At 30.7% G+C, this 21,550-nt stretch overlaps 1 protein-coding gene across 1 annotated transcript; it reads left to right on the top strand.

The window, feature by feature from the left end:
* Nucleotides 1–6,653: 6,653 nt before the first annotated feature.
* On the top strand, nucleotides 6,654–9,385 carry LOC100261086 (laccase-14). The gene is made up of 6 exons (XM_002265677.4): nucleotides 6,654–6,755; nucleotides 7,022–7,173; nucleotides 7,393–7,637; nucleotides 7,730–7,858; nucleotides 8,169–9,119; nucleotides 9,255–9,385. The coding sequence occupies exons 1-6, from the start codon at nucleotides 6,654–6,656 to the stop codon at nucleotides 9,383–9,385; spliced, it is 1,710 nt and encodes a 569-aa protein (XP_002265713.1).
* The last annotated feature ends 12,165 nt before the right edge of the window (nucleotides 9,386–21,550 follow it).

The raw sequence follows: 21,550 nt of genomic DNA, 5'->3' as shown, positions 1-21,550 counted from the left end.
GGGAGAGTTTGAAGCAAATTCAAATCTCTATTCTGCTTGATCTTTGTAGCCATATATAACCATAGGGATGGCCGTCTTAAGCAAGGAGGCTAGGTTAGCACTTTTAGTGGACTGCCAGAACAAGAAAAACAGGGGAAGGTGCGGAAACGAGAAATGAATGAAACAGAGAGGAGGAGAGATCAAGTAAAAACAAGAACATGGTAATGCCACATTTCATGATTATTCAACGGGCTTGGAATGGTGAGAAAAAGCACAAGAAGATTCAAGCAAACAAAGACAACCACGATTCTGATGTAAAGCACAGTATATAATAAAAAGAAAGGAACCTTTTATTCTCAAACCAAAACTAAGGAACTCCATAGAAAAAAAAAGAAAGTCGACAACAAGAATCATATAAGCAATCTAGCACCAATGCCAACAAACGTACAACCTCCGCCTTTCTAAACCCAAGGATCCAGGCAAAACTCGAAATCCAGTGAAGATCAATTGATAACAAGAGGATAATGGGGATGAAGGAATCTATAACAAACGTATCTGGCAAAGCCCTCCTTCCAGCAGGAAAATCCCCACTCGTGTGTGGTCTCAGATCTCTCCTTCTGGCTTCATTCCTTTCTCCCTCTGAAAAACAATCTCCAGAAAATCCCCTCCCCCTTCAAAACCACCAGTTTATGCTTTTTATAGCAATTGGAGTCGTCCCAACTGAGGACTCCTCTTTGCCAAATTCTATCTCATCCACCAGAAAAATTCTTTCAAAATTTCAAAAGTGAATCCATGCATATGACGTAAAGAGTCCCATCTTTGAAGAGTTCCTTTCCTTTTCAAATTCTTACCAATTTCAAAATTCTTTTTCCTCCGATTGCAGTTTTCCCATAAAAACATCAAATTATCAAATTAAATAAAGGAATAATAAATAAATAAATAAATAAATAGATAAATAAATTAGAGAATGATAAAATAATAATAATAATAAATAAACGAATAAACAACAAGATAATAAACAAATAATAAATAACTCAATGAATAAAAGTGATTGATAACAATGAAAAATAAATTAAAATAAATAAACAAATAAAAATATAATAAATGATTAAATAAGTGATTGATAATAATAATAAAATAAATAAAAATAAATAAATAAGTAAATGAGATAAATGATCCATGCAATCATACAAGTCACGCTAAAAATGTCTAGTAGGCCAACTATGCCTAAGTGGACCTAAATGAACCTAAATTGGCCTAAAGTGTCTAAATGGGCCTAAGTGAACCTAGATGGGTCTAAGGTGTTTAAATGGGCCTAAGTGAACCTAGACAGGCCTAAAGTGTCTAAGTGGACCTAAGATGGTGCCTAATGGGTTGGGTATATCTATACGACCCTAGGGTGAGACTAGGTGAGCCTAGCTAAGTCTAACCTAAAGTGCACCTAAGTGAAGTCTAATCTAAACTTGAATGACAGCTAAGGTCATAATGTGAAGTTAGATAAACCCTTCAACCAAAGTCCTCAAAGTGGCTCAAAAAAAATAAGTTACATAAGTAGTAATGGGTCATCAAAGAACCACTATGGAACACTGGAAGTGAACTTAAAGACATGCGCTAAAGGGACAAAATGGAGGGTCTACAAATATTCCCCTCTTCAGTAAAGATCACGAGTGTAGAGAATGTGAGTTGAAATATGAATAATGAGTGGAACGAAGTGAACTATACCAAAGAACTAAAAAAGGACCAGAGATTTTGTCCTAGCACATGATGAGAGTAAGATCGAAACACGAGGCTACAACAACAAGGATGGAACAACTCTATGAGGGGGGATGACAGTAAAGAGAGAAAGGTTTGTGATGAGTAGCACAAAGATGGAAAGGGATGAAAAAAATGACTCAAGGTCATGGATGAGATGAATAACTCTGGGTTGTGAGCTCAGGGCTCTAAATAGAAAGAAATGACTCTGGGTCATAAATGAGAAAAACGAATCTAGGTCGTGAGCTCAGGGCTCTAAATGGAAAAGAAATTACTTTGGGTCATAAATGAGAAAAACGACTCTAGGTCGTGAGCTCAAGGCTCTAAATGGAAGAGAAATGACTCTAGGTCATGAGCTCATGGCTCTAAATGGAAAAGATATGACTCTGGGTCATAAATGAGAAAAATGACTCTAGGTCGTGAGCTCAAGGCTTTAAATGGAAAGAATGACTCTAGGTCATAAATGAGAAGAACAACTCCAGGTCCTGAGCCCAGGGCTCTAAATGGAAAGAATGACTCTGGGTCATAAATAAAAAGAACAACTCTAGGTCATGAGATTATGGCTTTAAATGGATAGCCGATCAGGATGCTTTCCGGCTCATAGTGTCGGGTTGAGGCCACTCGCAAGTGGCTAGAATAATGAAAATGAAGCATCTCAGGGATGTGAAGGATGCAAACGACTCTAGGTCATGAGCTCACTATCACCTCTACTATACTTCACATTTGTAGCACAACACCACTTATGCTCCTCGTGAATCTTACTTAATTTAGTATTTGTTGAGATGCAAATCTCTTTCTCAACCTAGTAAAAGTGAAGACAATCATCTTTCAAAGTTTTGGGAACAAGATGACAAACTAGGTTTTTTGAAACATTAACATCAAAAAGAGAAAATCCTCATTAGGCAAGGTATTTATTAGGCCAAGATCCTAGTGGATTGGATTTAGAATTTTCCAAAAATAAAGCTTGTAAAAGTTGGAAAATCAAAGCTTTGAAATTCTAAAGAATTCTATCACACTTGAGTGCTCCAAGGAGTGCTTAAGTGCTCTCTGCATCATTAAAGCACTCAAGGAGTTCTTTAAAACTATTTTAATAAACATTTAACTCGGTTTAAGAACTTGACGTTCGTGCCAACCTTAACTAACTCTAATTTGCCTTTCTAGACCTTTCGATACTTACCTTTGTTATTCCAGTTGATCACACAACAACTTCGAGTTTTCAAAGGAGAGCGAGACATAATCTAAAAAAGCCCTAAGTCAAAATGAATGAAACAAAATTATCAATCTTAAACTATATAACTTAATGTACCAACACTCATAAATAAGAAACCTAGGGGTTCATTTAGGAAGAGGATTTCTATCAAGCATGTTGGGTTTGCTTCAAAAATGACTTATTATGAGATAAGAATCATACCAAAATGCTTCGAAGTATAACAAATACTATGGTGCCAATCACAATAGGGTGGAGTAAAAAAATATATGACTAGTAAAGTGATTATTTATTTAAGAAAATTTTAAGGTTAGGTTGTTAGGATATCCTAGCATTAAAAATTAATTATGCCCACCTTATTATGGTTGAAATATTAAAAAATGTCTTCTTTTTTTAATTTTTGATTTATTATAGAAAATATGAAACAAAAATATAATTAAAATTAGTTAAAAAGTTATATATATTGAATTTTTATATAGAATAGAAAAATAAAAAAATGAAATGAATTAAAAAAACATATAAATTTTTTTCATTTTTTTCTTGAACTCATAGATTCTTTTGCCATTGATAGACATACATGCATCTTTGATGATGGAAGTACAAAAACAATTTATTTCATGCATGAACCATAAATGTAGAGATAACTTCTCCAACTTTTTAGGTGAGATTATAACTATAGAGGTCCTTGTTCATTTTACAACACATAATTAAATCCACTGAATAAAGAAGAATAACATAAATAAAATGAAGATAGTGAAATTAATGATCATCTTATATAATATTTGTTGAGATGTTTATTTGGTATTATTGATTAAAAAAAAATGTATGTTAAAGGCATTATTATACAAATATTATTTGATCTAGTTAAAATAAAAATGAACTTTTAAAAACACAAAAAGAAAAAGAAGATATTAAGAATATTTTTAAACAGTAAATGATTTGTTCAATTAGAGGTCTGATTTTATATTAAAACAAAAAACAGTAAAATTTTTATTTTGATCATTATACTTGTTCATTGTAATTCAATCATTTACTTTATTAATTACTTAAATATTGTTGGAGTTGGGTGGGTGGTTAATAAAAAAATTAATTAAAAAATGTAGATTTTTAGAAGAGAGTTTGGAATTAAAATAAGTTTTACAAAAAATTTAGGAAGACATTAATTTAGATAATTAGTCTTTAATAATTATTTTTTATTTATATTTATATTAGGAGTAGACTAAATCTTTCAGGATTTTGAATGATATCTTCAAGGTAGGGGTTAATGGTACGGTAAGCCATACAAATTCCTTATTTTTTTCATCTATTTTTAAACTATCAAAATGTTTAAATTCCCTAAATTTTGAAACTCTAGTTATTAGTGGACCTAGTCAACAAGAGAGAAGTTGTTAACCTTAGTTACCTTTGGTGAGGATAGTGATATAATGTAAGTCTAACTAATAAGGGTGTTATTAGTCTAAACTCTAGGATTAAAATATCGGAAAACATCGATACATAAATTTTACGGATATATTAGAAATATCAGAATATCGATTGATATTTTGACAACAATTCGGTAAGGTGAAAATTATTTATTCAAAATTCATAGAAATATTTTGAAAACTCCAAAAAAAAAATGATAAAAATAAGTAAAAATATACATATTAAAGTTATTTTATAAGCATAATTGACATAGGTATGGTTAATGAGGAAAATATCCGTAAGCAAGGTTATATCAGTCTTAATATATGATTTATTATTTATCTTATCAAATTAATTTTAATTTATAAAGTATTAGAACTTCATTATCAATTTTTTTTTATATTTTAGTATTTTTTGAATAAATTTATATTTTTAATATTTTAAAATAAAGACATGCAAAATTAAAAGGATAAATATAAAAAATTTAAAAGTGAAGTGATAGTTATTTTAAAAAAAATAGAATTAATGAGATAAATGATAATACATTTAATATTATAATTATAATCTATTTAATTTAAATGTGTTTAATAATGTAAAATAAATTATGATGCATCTATGATTTTTTAATATTTATATTTTTTGTATTTAATTATCATATAAATGATATAAAAAAGACTTTTTAAGAAAAATTATTATGTTGGTTTTTATATTTTTATTAATCAATTAAATAAATTTTAAAATAAAATAATTAGAATTTTTTTTTAAAATAGTGAATTTTAAGATATTTAAATTAAACATATCTTTATAAATAACAACTTAGCCAAGTGGTAGCCAAGGTTCAATTCAAGCCTCTAGTTCGAATATTTTTTGAAGAAAGTGAATTTAATTATTGAATTAAATGAACTTCTAGTGCATAATATTTTAAAGAAAGTGAATTTAATTATTGAATTAAATGAACTCCTACTTATCATTTTTTTATTTTTTATAAAGATGTGATATGCCCTAGGATTTAGCTTTATACTATACTTGATCCTCCTCATTGAACTATTTTTCCCAACTGAGTTTTAAGTTCACTCTTCTCTATTATTTCCCTTTTTTAGATATAAGTGATATTAATGAGGGGAAATTAAGATAAGAAGGGTGTTTCATTTGAAATCTGCTTTGCAATTAATTATTTAGGAGTTTTAAATTAAGATTGAATTTAGTATTGATTTCTAAAACTCTTCAAAGTGTTGGGGATGATCTTTGAATTTACTATTTAGATATTTTTAATTAGTTTTGGATTAGAAATTTATATATATATTTATGCTCTAATTATTGTTATGAATCAATTTGAGAAAGTTGTCAACTAATTACTTTTTGGATTTGTAAGTTAAGGTTATTCATGTGGTGGACTCTTGGGTTTGACAAGTGAAAAAAATAGGAGAAAGAAAGTGAAAAAATAAAAAAGTTTAAATTAACTTGATCAAATTTTTACACATCTTAAAATTTATTCATCAGTTTTTCTATTTATAAATAAGTTAAAAATACATAAGTCTTTCCATAATTTATTTATTTAATCAAGATATACATACCATTCGAAGAAATAAATTTTCGATTGCATTTGTTTTGAAAAATATTTTTTTTTTAAATCTATAATTATTTTTTATTATTATTATTAAATTTCTTTTTGTTGAGAAAAAGTATGCTACAAGGGGTTGTTCGTATCCTATTTTCAACTTTTTACAAAATATATTTTTGTGCTTTTTATGGAAAATTCTGAAATACCAACTTTGTCCCATTCAGACGAAAACAATGATCATGACTAATTGTATTAAGTAACAATACGAAAACAACTTTGCCACCAACCACCAAAGTCATGGGTTCTGCACTATTAATTATCTTAAGTAACACGAAAACAAGTAAAATTAATAATAAGGGTTGGTTAAATAATGTTTATAAAAATAATTTTAAAATAATTCTTGAAAGTAGTTGTCAATAAAAAACAGTATTCATGACTAATCTTGATAAGGGTACTCATACGGGAGGTCAAAGTTTTAATTAATTAACATTTGTTGGACTTGTGAAAGAATATTTTAAATTTATTCTAAGATAACGTGTAGGTAACTTGTAAGAAATATCATAAGAACATTGAAAACCAATACACATTCAAATCACTTCCTCTTATATTGACACGTGGAGAGGAAGTATTGTATCCCGAGAGAATTACCATGCCTATATAATGAATCATATATGAAAGAAATATATCAAAAGTAGTAAGAGAATTGAAGGAGTTGTGTTTAGGACAAGAGAAGAGGCTTTTATTCCAAGGAAAATGTGGCTGATCATGAAGGTTTTCCTCTTGCAAATTTTAGCGTTTCTAGTTTTTGGTGGTGGCATCCATTGCCAAGCTTCGACCCGTCGGCTTACTTTTGTGGTAAATATTATATATGATTCTGGCCTAAACGCCACCTTCTAATCATGATATTTAGCTAGTAGTATGGCTCTCATTTTCTACCGTATGACCTCTTACCTTAGTGTCATTGAGTTGTTCATGCATGTTATGGGTGCCGTTGAGTCATTCATGCATGCCATCAATTTCTAATTGGTTATACACTTACATGAATAGATCGATGGAACTATTCATACTTGTAATATTTCTTTTGGGATGAGGTTGCATGGTTAACTTTTAATTGGTTGCAGGTGAGGGAAGCTTCATATACAAGGCTTTGTAGCGCCAAGAACATCTTAACAGTAAATGGACAATTTCCGGGACCAACTATATATGCTATGAAAGGAGAGACGATCATTGTCGATGTTTATAACAGGGGAAAAGAAAACATCACCATTCACTGGTAGGTCCTGTGTGTATCTTAGAGAAAGACATGGCTTACATTCTTTTCTTTCTAAGAGGGAGCCGCAATATATTGCTTTAAAAATAAAGTCAAATTTAAAACAATACTTTAGGGTTATTTGCTTCAGTTCCATTGAAATACAATTGATGCTTGTTGCATGCTATCTTTTGTTACTTTGAAAATTAGTACTAGCTTTAACGTATAGTTATGGTTTTGCAGGCATGGGGTGACCATGCCTAGATATCCATGGACAGATGGTCCCGAGTATATCACACAATGCCCAATTCAGCCAGGGTCAAAGTTTACCCAGAAGATCATCCTTTCCACTGAGGAAGGCACTCTATGGTGGCATGCTCACAGTGACTGGACCCGAGCCACTGTTCATGGAGCTATAATCATCTATCCCAAGAATGGAACCAAGTATCCTTTTCACAAACCTAACGCAGAAGTCCCCATCATATTAGGTATAAGTGTTGTTACTTTTAAAGGTTAATTTACATATTATGAATTAACCAACCAAGCAAAATCTAAAATTATTGAAGTTGTTGAAATGCAGGAGAGTGGTGGAAGAGGGATGTGAATGAGGTTCGAGATCAAGGGCTTGCAACCGGAGGTGACCCCAACTCCTCTAATGCTTTATTGATAAATGGACAACCTGGTGATCTATATCCATGCTCAAAATCAGGTACAAAGTTTAACTTCCCATTTTAAAATTGTACACGATTTCATTTTCTTATATGTTAACCATACTACTTTTTCTTATTAACATCAACATATTTAAAGGTTAATGCTAAGAAAGAGGAATATAGATATGAGGATGGTAGAGCCATGATTTAACACATCAAAAAAGGCTAGTCCAAATATAATTTTGAACTATGGAGCCAAATTTACACCCTTAATCAATCAATCACTTCATAATTGGTGGATTCTAATGGAAACTTTTTCTTTTTCTTTTGGCTAGTCATAAGTATACAACTTTCCCTTTCTAATTGCAGGCACATTCAAGCTAACGGTGGATCGTGGAAAGACCTATCTACTTCGCATAATCAATGCTGCCTTGCACGAGGCTCTCTTCTTCGGCATAGCCAAGCATAAAATGACAGTGGTTGGAACAGATGGTAGCTACACAAAACCATTGACACGAGATTATATCACAATATTTCCTGGCCAAACCTATGATGTCTTACTAGAAGCTAACCAACGCCCGGATCACTATTACATGGCGGCTATAACTTATTCTGTTGCCCCGAAATATCAAGACTTCTATGATAACACAACCACCACAGCTATAGTACAGTATAGGGGTTACTACACTCCATCTTCACCTCCCTCCTTGCCTCATCTTCCTGCATACAATGACACAGATGCATCGGTTCAAGTCATGGCCGGCCTCCGAAGCTTAGCAAATGAGGAACATCCTTGCAATGTCCCATTGAGCACGAGCACTAAGCTGTTTTACACTCTTTCTATGAACTCGTACCCATGCGTCAATGATTCATGTGCAGGACCAAATGGGACGCGGTTCTCCTCAAGTATAAACAACATAAGCTTCCATACCCCTACAGTTGACATACTAGAAGCTTACTATTATAACATCAGTGGTGTATATGGAAATAACTTTCCTAGCTTTCCACCACTAGTGTTCGATTTTACATATGATTATCTTCCATTAATCTATCAGTTGCCGAGCAGCGGAACAGAAGTAAGGGTGCTCGAGTATAACTCCACAGTGGAGATTGTTCTTCAAGGGACAGCCGTGCTTGCAGAGACACACCACCCTATGCATCTCCATGGATACAGTTTCTATGTTGTTGGATGGGGATTTAGGAATTTCGATGAAAATAGGGACCCTTTGCACTATAATCTGGTGGATCCTCCTCTTCAGAATACCATCTCTGTTCCTTCGAAAGGTTGGGTTGCAATCAGATTCAAGGCATCCAACCCTGGTATGTTGCAAGCACTCATGTCCTCTAATAAAGAAAAAAAACCCTTGAAACTGCCAACCTGCATACCAATGAAATAATTTTTCTTAATATTACAATTAAGTTAGGTGTAATGTCGGTATATTTTCGTTGTTGCAGGAGTGTGGTTCTTCCACTGCCATGTAGAACGCCATGTGACTTGGGGCATGGAAACTGCGTTCATAGTGAAAAATGGTAAACACCCAGAAGCTCAAATGCTGCCTCCTCCATCCGACATGCCACCATGTTGAAGCTGCAAAGAAATAACATGTCAAAGATTTCACTGAATATTTGTATTATTTAGCTTTCGTGATTTATTTTCTATTTGACTAAGTTGGTATTCCTCTTCAATTACGATAAAAAGAATAATGTAAAGTTGTAGAATATTGTGTTTGGGATTATTAATGTCAATTTCTTGGATTGTTAAAAGTCTATGAAGATAATGGAATTTGACTAATGTTTGAGATATGCTATGGTGGAATTTTCCATGGAAGTCTTTGATTATAAAAAGAGAATTTGACGTGTCCACAATAGATATATATTTGATTTGAGAATATTTGGTCATTCCCATTTCATTCAACATGATATCATGTTGTATTAGAAAAGTTTGGTATCAAATATCATGGATAGTTGACATTTTTTAATTATCCATATTTTATTTCAATTCCGTGGAAGGATAGGTATCATATTAATAGTAAAAAAAATTATAAATGATGTAGTTTAGACTAATTGATTTATTATAATATTTTAAAATTAGACTATGATCTAAAGGGATACTTATGAAAAAGATCATCAAATGATTTGTTTAATTTTTACTTTTACATCTGAAAATATTTTGCAAATAAGATAATTTTTATGAAGTCTTATATTGTTGAGATAAAATCAGTTCTTTTTTATTTACTTATTTTAAATTAAAATAAACGTTTTTTCCTAAAGTTAAAATAATTGGCATATAATTTATACTTTTATAAAATATTAGAATATCTACACCAAGATAAAGGAAAAGGACAAAAGAAAAAAAATGTTGTCCATTTCCATTGCAGGGGAACAAATTGAGTCTAACCCCATACCAAAAGAACTGTAAATCTGTTTTTTTTTAGTGATTTGATTACTTTTCAACTCTTACTTTTTATTTTTTATTTTTTTATTTTTTTATTAAAGTAAACCCTTTTCTGCTTCCTTAAATTCAAATAACCAGTAAAAACTAATCACTGGCTTTTGTAAATTAAAACGTAGGAGTTGATCATTTGAATTTATGGTTTAGAGAAAAGACACTTACAATTAACTAAGCTTTTGCAATTGACCGTACTCTCCAAGATCATGAGTGGTGTGCTAAAAAAGATTAAATGATAAAACTTTCATTTTATTCCAGCTGACATTCCAAGGCTATTAAATTAAGAAATAAATTAATAAATTATTCATTGACCATTGTCTCATTTTCTTCTATCCTCAGCGGTTGTGTTTGGAGTTGACGAAGCAGTGCATGACAATGTCAGAAGCGAAGAAAGGTGGAGACAGGCCAAAATTTCACGCTACTTATATCTGATGGATAGAGTTAAAGGAATAAATTTGGGCATAACCTAATTATTCTATATAAACACTCAAAAATAATTGTAAAGAATTAAATCCCAAAAAATAAGTAACAATAAATAAAATTTCATGAATTAAAAATAAATTAATTGTGATTGAAATGTTTTTTATTTGTAATATTTTTATCCATAAAAAAATATTTTGACATTATAAATGATTTTTAAAAGAATCACTTAGTATTTAAATGTAAATTAAAAAAAGTTCAGAAATTATTTTTAAGTGATTTTTTGGGTTTTTAAAAATGATTTTCAAATATATTTAAATTTTATTTGGATTGACTTTTAAGAGTTAAAAAAAATTAAGTTGAATAAAAGTTTTTATACCTATTTAATTATTATTTTTTAAAAAAACTTATAACTTTTAAAAAAGGTTTCATATAGAAGTCATAAAAATGTTATTTCTTATAAGAATTCTATAATTCTATTTTTGTTTACACAATAAGTTCTTTCATGTTTAATAAAACTTTTACAACATCTTAAAAATTATTACTTTCATTTCGATTTTAATTTTCAGTTAAAGCAAAAAATATGAAGCTATCCCCAATTTGACCTTACCATTCACCTAATTAAATTTTATAAGAGAGTGTTTTTTTAATATTTAGAAGGGCTTTTATTTATTTATTTTTAAATCATTTCCAAATGAAATTTATAAGAAGAAGGAAAAAGTTTGATCCCATAGTAGAAAGAAATACAATTTTTAAACGTGGATTGAAGTGATTATAGAACTTTGTTACATATTTAAAATTAGGATCTCCTATTTGCTTACAACTCCATATCTACTTAATCCATTAATGTATGCAATATTTCTTTCAAACTTTTTTCTACTAAATAAACTATAAATTCATGGATAAAAGATTTTTCTATTTAACTCCAACCATATCACCTTGTTTCATTGTCTTTATTGTTACATTTTTCATTTTAAATATATTTTTTTTCTTTTGAAAACTATTTGATCCATTGTGATTTGAATTTTTTATGATAAAAGATTTAAAAACTTACAACATCGTTGATTTAGTAATTGTATTATATTTTAATTCTAAGAAATACAATTGTGAACCCACATTTTTTATGTGTATGCCTACTTGATGGCGAGACTTATTTTGATTGTAAAAAAATTGATTTTTTTAAAAAGGTAGAGTTGCCACTTATTTTTATTTATTTTTAAAAGAAAATAAAATAAGAAATAAAGCCTTAGTGTAACTCCATTTTTAAAGAAAAGACGTGTTGACAAAAACTGAGTTTGAATTCAGAGGTCAGATTACCTATTTGGAAGGTACCATAGTAGCACCCTTTTAAGCCTTAAAAAGGTTTTTACTAAGCACATAAAAATGAAATTATAACAATTAATTAATCAATCATGGATACTAAAAAAAAAGAATAATACAAGCACATGGAATAATGCAAAAGCAAATTATAAGGATATGCAAAAATGATATATAAGAAATGCACAAAATAATTTATTAGAAAGATTTTATTATTTCAAATATCATAATACAATTTCCAAAAATTTTCAAAGAATTCATTTATATTAACAACAATTTCAAATTAGTGATTTGAATTTATTTATTCACAATGCTTCAATTTATTACAAAAGATTTTATTTGACTTACAAGAAATGATTTTTGTTTACCTTATTAAGAAGGGGTGAATTTTACTAATTTATTTTAAAAAGTGTTTTGATTCAATCTTTATTTATTTTTTTTAAATTTACAAACTTAAAGAAAGATATTTACAAGTTTATAAGGTTCAACCCAATTTTATTAAAAATATATATGTTTTTATTTTACCTAGAAAAAGATTCTTTATTACTAATTTAGTTAGAAAAAAAATTCACAAATTTATTCCCAAGGATTCCATTATTAAGAAATAATTTTTGGATTTCATCTAGAAAGAGATTAGTTTACTAATTTATTAAAAAAAAAAAAAAAAAGGTCTTTCAGTTTGATTTAAAGGTTTACTTATCCTATTCTTATTAAAAAAAATTCTTTAAGACCTTTATTTATAAAAATTATTTTTAATCCCATTCTTATCAAGGAAAGAGAATTTTATTCAAAAATAAATTTTTGGACGATTTTATTAAAATTAACTTTTTGGACAATTTTATTTAAAAATCAATTTTTTTAGAAAATTTTTTAAATGAATAAATTTCTAGACCATTTAATTTTTTGAATTTTTATTAAAAAAAATTCGATTCCTAAAAAAGAAATTCTAAACTTTCTATTAAAAAAAGCTTTATTTTATTAAAAAGAATATTTTTTGAATTGTTATTGCATTAAAACAAGATTATTGAATTGTTTTATTTTTATTTTATTTTATTTGAAAAAAATATTTGTGAACCTTTTATTTATTTATATTATTTTAAAATTATGAATTGTTTCTTTTATTAAAATAAAATTTTTGGACTATTTTATCTAAAAAGATGTCTAAAAACTTATTTTTGGGTCCATTTTTCTTATTTAATGAAAATGTCTTATTCCACCTATTTTATTTTTTTAAAAGAAGATTTTTGGATAACTTAATTTATTAAAGTCTAAAAGAAGATCAACATCTAATATGCAAATTCCGAGCAAAATTATCTAAAGTCCAAACAAGCAAACTCAACAATCAAGAACAATTACTTTAGGAATAAAAAATAAAATGACTAAAGAAATAAGAAAATGAAAAAGGGCATCTTACCCATTTCGTGAATGCAATGTGGAATAAGGGATAAGGGGAAAGAATGAGATAATAATAATAAATAAATAAATAAAGAAAAAGGGTGAGATAAGAGAGAAAAGGAAGAAAAGAGAGAAACAAAGGGAGAAAAGGGATCATGAACAAATAATGGCTCGCCGATGGTGACTATCTAGTGGTGAGAGTGTTGAGTATGGGGCAGCCATGGTTATGGATCTTTAAGGTGAGAGAGAGAAATGGGTAATAGGAAGAAAAATGAAAGGATAATAAATAAGAAAAGGGAAAGAGAAGGAAGGTAGATGACAGCCAGAGATGGGTTTGGGAGAGAGAGTAGGTAGAGAGAATAGAGAAAAGGAAAGAAAAGAAAGAAAAACAAAAAGGAAGGAAAAAGAAAGAAGCAAAGAAAAGAAATTGAAGAGGGAAAAATAAGAAGAGGAAGGGTTCTGCAGTTGCACGTGTGGGGAAAAAAAAGGTGAAAAACAAGAAAGGAACAAAAAAAGAAAAAAAATAAAGTAAAAATCAAATTAAATCAAATAAATAATAAAATAAAATAAAAAGTGAGAATGGACTTAGGGCAAATTTTGGGATCTACAAATATGCCCATTTTTAGAAGAGTTCACAAGTGAAGTAAGTGTATAAATCAACTAAACGAAGTGAGCTCTACTAAAGTACAAGAAAGATCACCAAAATTGTCCCAATAAGACACAAGCTCTCTAAGGTTATGAAATGTGCTCATTGATCTACTAGTAGAGAAACATGCAATATCTATGTGGATCTTAAGGGAGACTCTTTTAAATAGGGTAGTGACAATATCTATGTGAAACACTAAGGACCTTGTTATCCAAAGGGGGGAATGAATGGGTGAACAAGAGAATGAAGAAGAAAAGAGAGAGAAACTAATGATTAGAGAAAAAACTTAAGGCTAATAAAATAAAAATTAAAAGAGGTCGGGTAGTCAGAGCATGGACATTAGAGGAAACACAAAGAAAACCCAACAATTAGAGTGCTAATCTAGGAAAACATAAAAGAAGTTGGACAGTCAGAGCTCGACTTTAGGAAAACATGGAAAAGTTGGACAATCAAGATAGCTCTAGAAAAACATGAAAAATTTGGACAATCAGAGCATGACACTAATAGAGACAAAAAGAGGTCGAATAGTCAGGGCGTGACATTAAGAAAACATAAAAGAGTTCGGATAGTCGAGGCATGAAATTAATATAAAACATAAAACATAAAAAAGTCGGATAATTAGGGTGTGGTACTAACAAAGACATACATTAGGATACACTCATCAACAATAAGATGAAAATGTCTTATCTTCAATTATAAAAGCTAAATAGGACTACAAATCCTGGGACCATGTTATCAAAAGAAAACCGAATAATGGACAAAAACAAAGCTAACTAAAGCTCTAAGTCTAAATATGCACCAAGTCATGCCATGACATATGTAAACTATCAAATGAAAAACATCACAAACAATCGACAATTTGTCAAGTCTTACCATCATGGAAGATGTTAAATTCAGTATCCAAAAGGCACATGAAAGTTTGATTAGGAAACTCATGATTAGTTTTACATCCTCCTATGATCCGGAAGCAAAATAAGTTTATACATCTGCCTTGAAACTGCCAACCTGCATACCAATGAAATAAATTTTTTTTTTTAATATTACAATTAAGTTAGGTGTAATGTCACTATATTTTCTCTGTTGTAGGAGTGTGGTTCCTGCACTACCATGTAGAACGCCATGTGACTTGGGGCATGGAAACTGCGTTCATAGTGAAAAATGGAAAACACCCAAAAGCTCAAATGCTGCCTCCTCCATCCGACATGCCACCATGTTGAAGCTGCAAAGAAATAACATGCCAAAGATTTCACTGAATATTTGTATTATTCAACTTTCGTGATTTATTTTCTATTTGACTAAGTTGGTATTCCTCTTCAATTACGATAAAAAGAATAATGTAAAGTTGCAGAATATTGTGTTTGGGATTATTAATGTCAATTTCTTAGATTGTTAAAAGTCTATAAAGATAATGGAATTTGACTAATCTTTGAGATATACTATGGTGGAATTTTCCATGGACGTCTTTGATTATAAAAAGAGAATTTGACGTGTCCACAATAGATATATCTTTGATTTGAGAATATTTGGTCATTCCCATTTCATTCAACATGATATCATGTTGTATTAGAAAAGTTTGGTATCAAATATCATGGATAGTTGACATTTTTTAATTATCCATATTTTATTTGAATTCCGTGGAAGGATAGGTATCATATTAATAAATAAAAAATTATAAATGATATAGTTTAGACTAATTGATTTATTCTAATATTTTAAAATTAGACTATGATCTAAATGGATACTTATGAAAAAGATCATCAAATGGTTTGTTCCAGCTGACATTCCAATGCTATTAAATTAAGAAAAAAATATAATAAATTATTCATTGACCATTGTCAGAAGCGAAGAAAGGTGGAGACAGGCCAAAATTTCACGCTACTTATATCTGATGGATAGAGTTAAAGGAATAAATTTGGGCATAACCTAATTATTCTATATAAACACTCAAAAATAATTGTAAAGAATTAAATCCCAAAAAATAAGTAACAATAAATGAAATTTCATGAATTAAAAATAAATTAATTGTGATTGAAATGTTTTTTATTTGTAATATTTTTATCCATAAAAAAATATTTTGACATTATAAATGATTTTTAAAAGAATCACTTAGTATTTAAATGTAAATTAAAAAAAGTTCAGAAATTATTTTTAAGTGATTTTTTGGATTTTTAAAAATAATTTTCAAATATATTTAAATTTTATTTGGATTGACTTTTAAGAGTTAAAAAAAAATAAGTTGAATAAAAGTTTTTTACCTATTTAATTTTTTTAAAAAAAAAAAGTTTCATATAGAAGTCATAAAAATGTTATTTCTTATAAGAATTCTATAATTCTATTTTTGTTTACAGAATAAGTTATTTCATGTTTAATAAAACTTTTACAACATCTTAAAACTTTTTACTTTAATTTCAATTTTAATTTTCAGTTAAAGCAAAAAATATGAAGCTATCTCGAATTTGACCTTACCATCCACCTAATTAAATTTTATAAGAGAGTGTTTTTTTAATATTTAGAAGGGCTTTTATTTATTTATTTTTAAATCATTCCCAAATGAAATTTATAAGAAAGAAGGAAAAAGTTTGATCCCATATTAGAAAGAAATACAATTTTTAAACGTGGATTGGAGTGATTATAGAACTTTGTTACATATTTAAAATTAGGACCTCCTAATTTCTCTCCTAATTTCTTACAACTCCAATCCTCAATATTCGTTCTTTATCTAAAATATAACATAAGGAATGGTTATCCACTTATAATAGAGGACATGAAATATAATTTTGTTTTAGGTAACATTAAATTCAATGAATTAATATCAACAACATAGATAGGATTAAAAAAAGAAAAAATTAATATATATATATATATATATATATATATATATATATATATATATATATATATATATATATATATATATATATATATATAAACTCCTCTAGCAAACCCAATGATTAAACCTAAATAATAATATTTTTAATATTTAAACTATATTCATATTTAATACTTGGTTTTAATTTTACCTTTTTACTTGATTTTATTATTAAGCCCCTATTTTTCGGTTTAATATGTTTTTTTAAATTTTTTTCTCTTAATTTTTGTATATTTATATTAAATGTTGGAAGATGTCTTTCTATATAATTGGATACAAATTTTTTTTTTTTTGCATAATTACCATATATTCCCCATCCTATGATTGCCCTATAGTTAACACATTATCTAATAAGAGAGCTTAACATGTTCTAGCCATTTTCATGCTAAAGAGGGGTCCACACATTGCTGCCCATGCCCAAAAGGTCGAGCAAAAATTGACTTTTAGCCTTGCCTAGTTGCCATCAGTTGTCCAACCTTGCCCCAAGGTTCATTTATGGAACTAAAATGACAACACTAAACATGTTGAAGAAAAAAATAATACATATGAACAAGGCACCATAACTTGTCATCAAGAGCCACTAAAAACACTTATGGCTGGTTATACATCTACTTTTCTATATGTAGCTTTTATTAAAAAAATCAACAAGCATCAACATCATCCCGTAACCCATTGTGTATTATTTACTACAACTGCCATTATTCCATAACATATATCTAGATATAGTAATCATAGTCAGCCTCTATTCATTCTCTAATTTTGATAAAAGTATGTCACAAACAGCCCTGAGTTTCAAAATCAACAAACCAATTTCATCTCTTAGCCTTAACTTTATCAATGAATAACTTAAAAATCATTAATAAACTAATTCAAATGGTAAAGATTCATCGAGACTAACCTTTATGTCCAACTGTTGTGGTGAAGAATAAATGAAGAAAAACACCAAGTTTGGCAGCACAATATGGAAATAATGCATGCTTGAGATTCAGATCAATGCAAAATCCGAGTTCATCTATGGAGATCCGATGCACATAGAAACCGGGATAACCTTCGAGATACAAGTATAGAGAGTGAAGACGAAGAAGAGATTCACGTCTCTTCTTTCAGAACTTGTGCACGATCGTGAAGATGATGGAGGTCAATCAATCATGGAGGTTCAGGAATCGGGATGCCAATGCTGCCGTGAAGAAGATGTTCATGAAGGTCTACAATGACGAGAACCTTGACTCTAACGAGAAGCTCTCTAAATTCTTTGAATCGGTGCATGTGATGATCTTCTACAGAAAGAAGATCTTTGAACTCTCTTCCAAAAAACGCCCAGAAACAGAGACTCTCTGTGTCAGTTTTCCTTTCCTCTCTCCTCCTCCGAAGTCTCTAGAACGGCCCTCTTTATTCTTTCTGGCGTGATCTTTATATTCCCGATGCATGGCAGTTAGAGAACGTGACTGGCATGCTCCCTTGCATGGCTCATGGTGATCTCTCTCACGTGCAGGAGTTATGGTTCTAAACCGGTCGGTTTCAAATCCAAGGCGATGCAAGAAGGGCCCAATGTGGAGGACCACGAAGAGGGAGATGACCCAGTTGTCCTCTCTCTTTTGAGTGCCAGACTTGAAGAACCGAACCTGCTGTTGTCGCACTTGATCATCACCGGCATGGAAAAGGTGAGCGGGTTGTGGAGGTTTGATTTCTATCTGGGTTTGCTGTATGATCGCATGAATCCGAGGCTGAGACGGCGGAAAAAGACCCGAGAAGAAGATAAGGCAAACCATTGGGGTGGTCGTGGACGCCGTCAGAGACTAGGCCGGTGGACGATGTGCGGTTGCTTATGACTCTGCCATCGCCGGCGGCAAGGAGCAGAAGGAGGAAGACAGAGCCGGAAGCGGTGGTGGCCATGGTGGTGGAGGAGAAGTGGGAATGGTGAGCAGTGGCGGTGGTGGGAGTAAGAAGGTGGTTGATGGATGGAGGAAAAAATGGGTATCTGGCTGGGGGTTCATGCATGGGTTTAATATGTGGCTAGCATCTTTGAATGGCAGTTGCTGCAGTTGGAATTGATGGAAGGGGGTATTTGGCACATTCAAAATTATGAATTTTAAAAGTTCTAAACAAGCCTAAATATGTTATAAATCAATTAAAACAAAGTCCTGAACTAAGATTCAAAAATCACTAAAATCAAGATAGGGATCCACCTAATCCCTCTAAAATGTCTCAATGGACCGTCAATAAGGGCTTAAAAACAACTCAGTTAATGACCACAATTGCACACTAAAGCATCAAAGGATGTAGGAGGACAATCCTAAGTGGAATGTGCCAAGAGTGTAAGCCAAAGGTGAACCAAGAAAAAGAGAGTAGAGAGTTCCTTTTCCTTCACTTTCTTGGAAAACCAAACAAAAAGAAAGAAAACACAACGCATATTAGACCTAGACCACAAGAGCTGGAGAGAAAAGATCAAAACATAGGTTTGAAAAAGAGAAATCAAACATAAATCAAGAACCCACTTTACTTCACTCCTGATTCTTGTAAACCAAAGATAAATCAAGAAAAAGAAAGAGACCTAGACCACTTTCTTAGAAACCAAACAGGGTCTATGAGGAAAGATGTAGCTTTGAAAAAGAGAATGGGAGAGCCAGAAAATGCATGGAAGGATATGTATAGAAACGAGAGGCCATCATTCTAAGAGGAAGGTAAGACGGCCTTAGAGTCAGCCAAAAACCCTAATGAAAGAGAAGAATGGTTGTGTTTCTTGATCCTCCGACTCAACTCTTCCGCCTCTTTCTGTCTATGTCGTTGCATTTATTAGGCTCTCAAGAAAAACAAACAACCCCTCTCCAAGTGATTATTTCCTTTTTATAGTCTAGGCTTTGGGCTTTGGTTTTTAGAAACTTTCATAAACAGCGGTATAAGTTTAGAAAGAAAGAGGAGATTATTAATAAATTATTTAATCTAAAGGCCAATGCCAGGTTGTGAAGAATTTGCTCCCAATAAGTTACTTTCTTTGTACTTTAATGATATTTATTATCCCAAATTTCAACTTTGTTTTTCTATTGCATGATATTAATTAGTGGCTGAAATGATATAAATTTTTTAAAATTCAACCAACGTACTTATGATCTAGAGAAAAATACCATTCATAGCTGAAATAAAAAATTAGGTGCTTATTAAATTTTATATTAGGCATTGCAAATAAATAAAAAATTGTTTCTCCATGTCTATGGGCATTCTACTGAGAAGTGCATGATATATACACCAAGGAAATACTAGACCCAAGTAGTAGCTGGAATCATTTAACAAATAAAAATGACTTGAACACATAAAAAGAAAATTGAAGATTTGAGAATTGAAGCTCTCTACTTTTGCTAGGGTTCTCTTCTCTTTCTCTATTCATGGGTGGGTTGGTGGTGTTTGAGAATTGAAGATTTGAATGCAGGTCTAATGCACTATTTTATTGTTTTAAATGCCATTATCAACAATATATTTCTTGTTTTAAATGATAGTATCAATAATATATGTTATTTTATTGTTCAATTTTTAAATGCTAATGCATTAAAGAAGTTTTTGAAATAGCTCTACTGGAACCTGATGACTTAATATGGACTTGATGAGTTTACTCTTCTGGTCAAATTCATCACAGTGCTTCAAGACCTTCTCCAGACGAACAAGTTGTTTCCTCTGCAGATTATCAGTTAGCATAGAATCAACAAAACAAAACCTCAGAAGTAACTTTTAGGTAATTGGCAACCCATTACTAGACTTTCCAAGAGAGAAATTGATAGGTCACCAAAAGAAGTCATTAAGGAAACGAAAGGAATTGGTTGAACTGCTGGAGTGCAATATATTATTAATCCTTCATCTGGTCTGTCATTGGGTTCAGCCACCCTTAGCTAATGCTTGTCAGAAACCCTTGGTGAATCATGCATATAAGCAACATAGAATCAACCTAGAAAAATAATTAACCAATCTCATTCTTCAATATGACATCAGAGCATTCAAGCTTCTTAACCTGAAAACCCTCACCACCACTTGTTCTTCCTTCTTACCTCTTTTTCTATGCCAAAGCCATCTAATGCTCCTCCCCATCATCATAGCCTCATGGCCACCTAAGATGTCACCACTTCTGTAACTTCTACTCTCAATATTCACAACACCCATGAGTCACACCAAATACTCATCTCAATAAATGTTTTTGCTCGAGCCCTACTTAAACTAACCACTACCAACTACATATCATAAAGATTTCAATTCCAAACACTATTTATTGGCTTTGACCGCCTTAGCTATATTGATAGAACCAAACCTTGTCCACCCACCACTATGCCAACGACACTGTAATACCCAACCCAACCTATTCTTGCTTCGTCAAGATCAATTGATCCTAAATACACTTATTGGCTCCGTTTCACCCACCATAATTCCATTCATTGCCTGTGCCACAATCTTTCGTGAAGCATAGATCATCTTCACCAATACCTATGTCAAACTATCACATGTCTACATTAAACAAGTCAACAACCACCTTAAGAATCACACCAAGGGTTTGCAAAGCATCACTACCTTCCTACATACCATTAAAGCACGTGCCAATGAACTTGCTCTCCTTGGTGCTCTAATGGATGAAGACCCATGATGAAGAAATACTCCAATGAATATGTAAAACAAAA

The sequence above is a fragment of the Vitis vinifera genome, chromosome 18 (assembly GCF_030704535.1).
Source record: "Vitis vinifera cultivar Pinot Noir 40024 chromosome 18, ASM3070453v1".
In the NCBI taxonomy this organism is placed as follows: Eukaryota; Viridiplantae; Streptophyta; class Magnoliopsida; order Vitales; family Vitaceae; genus Vitis; species Vitis vinifera.
The sequence above is the reverse complement of the archived record's forward strand: the minus strand, read 5'-3'. Positions and strand labels throughout refer to the sequence as shown.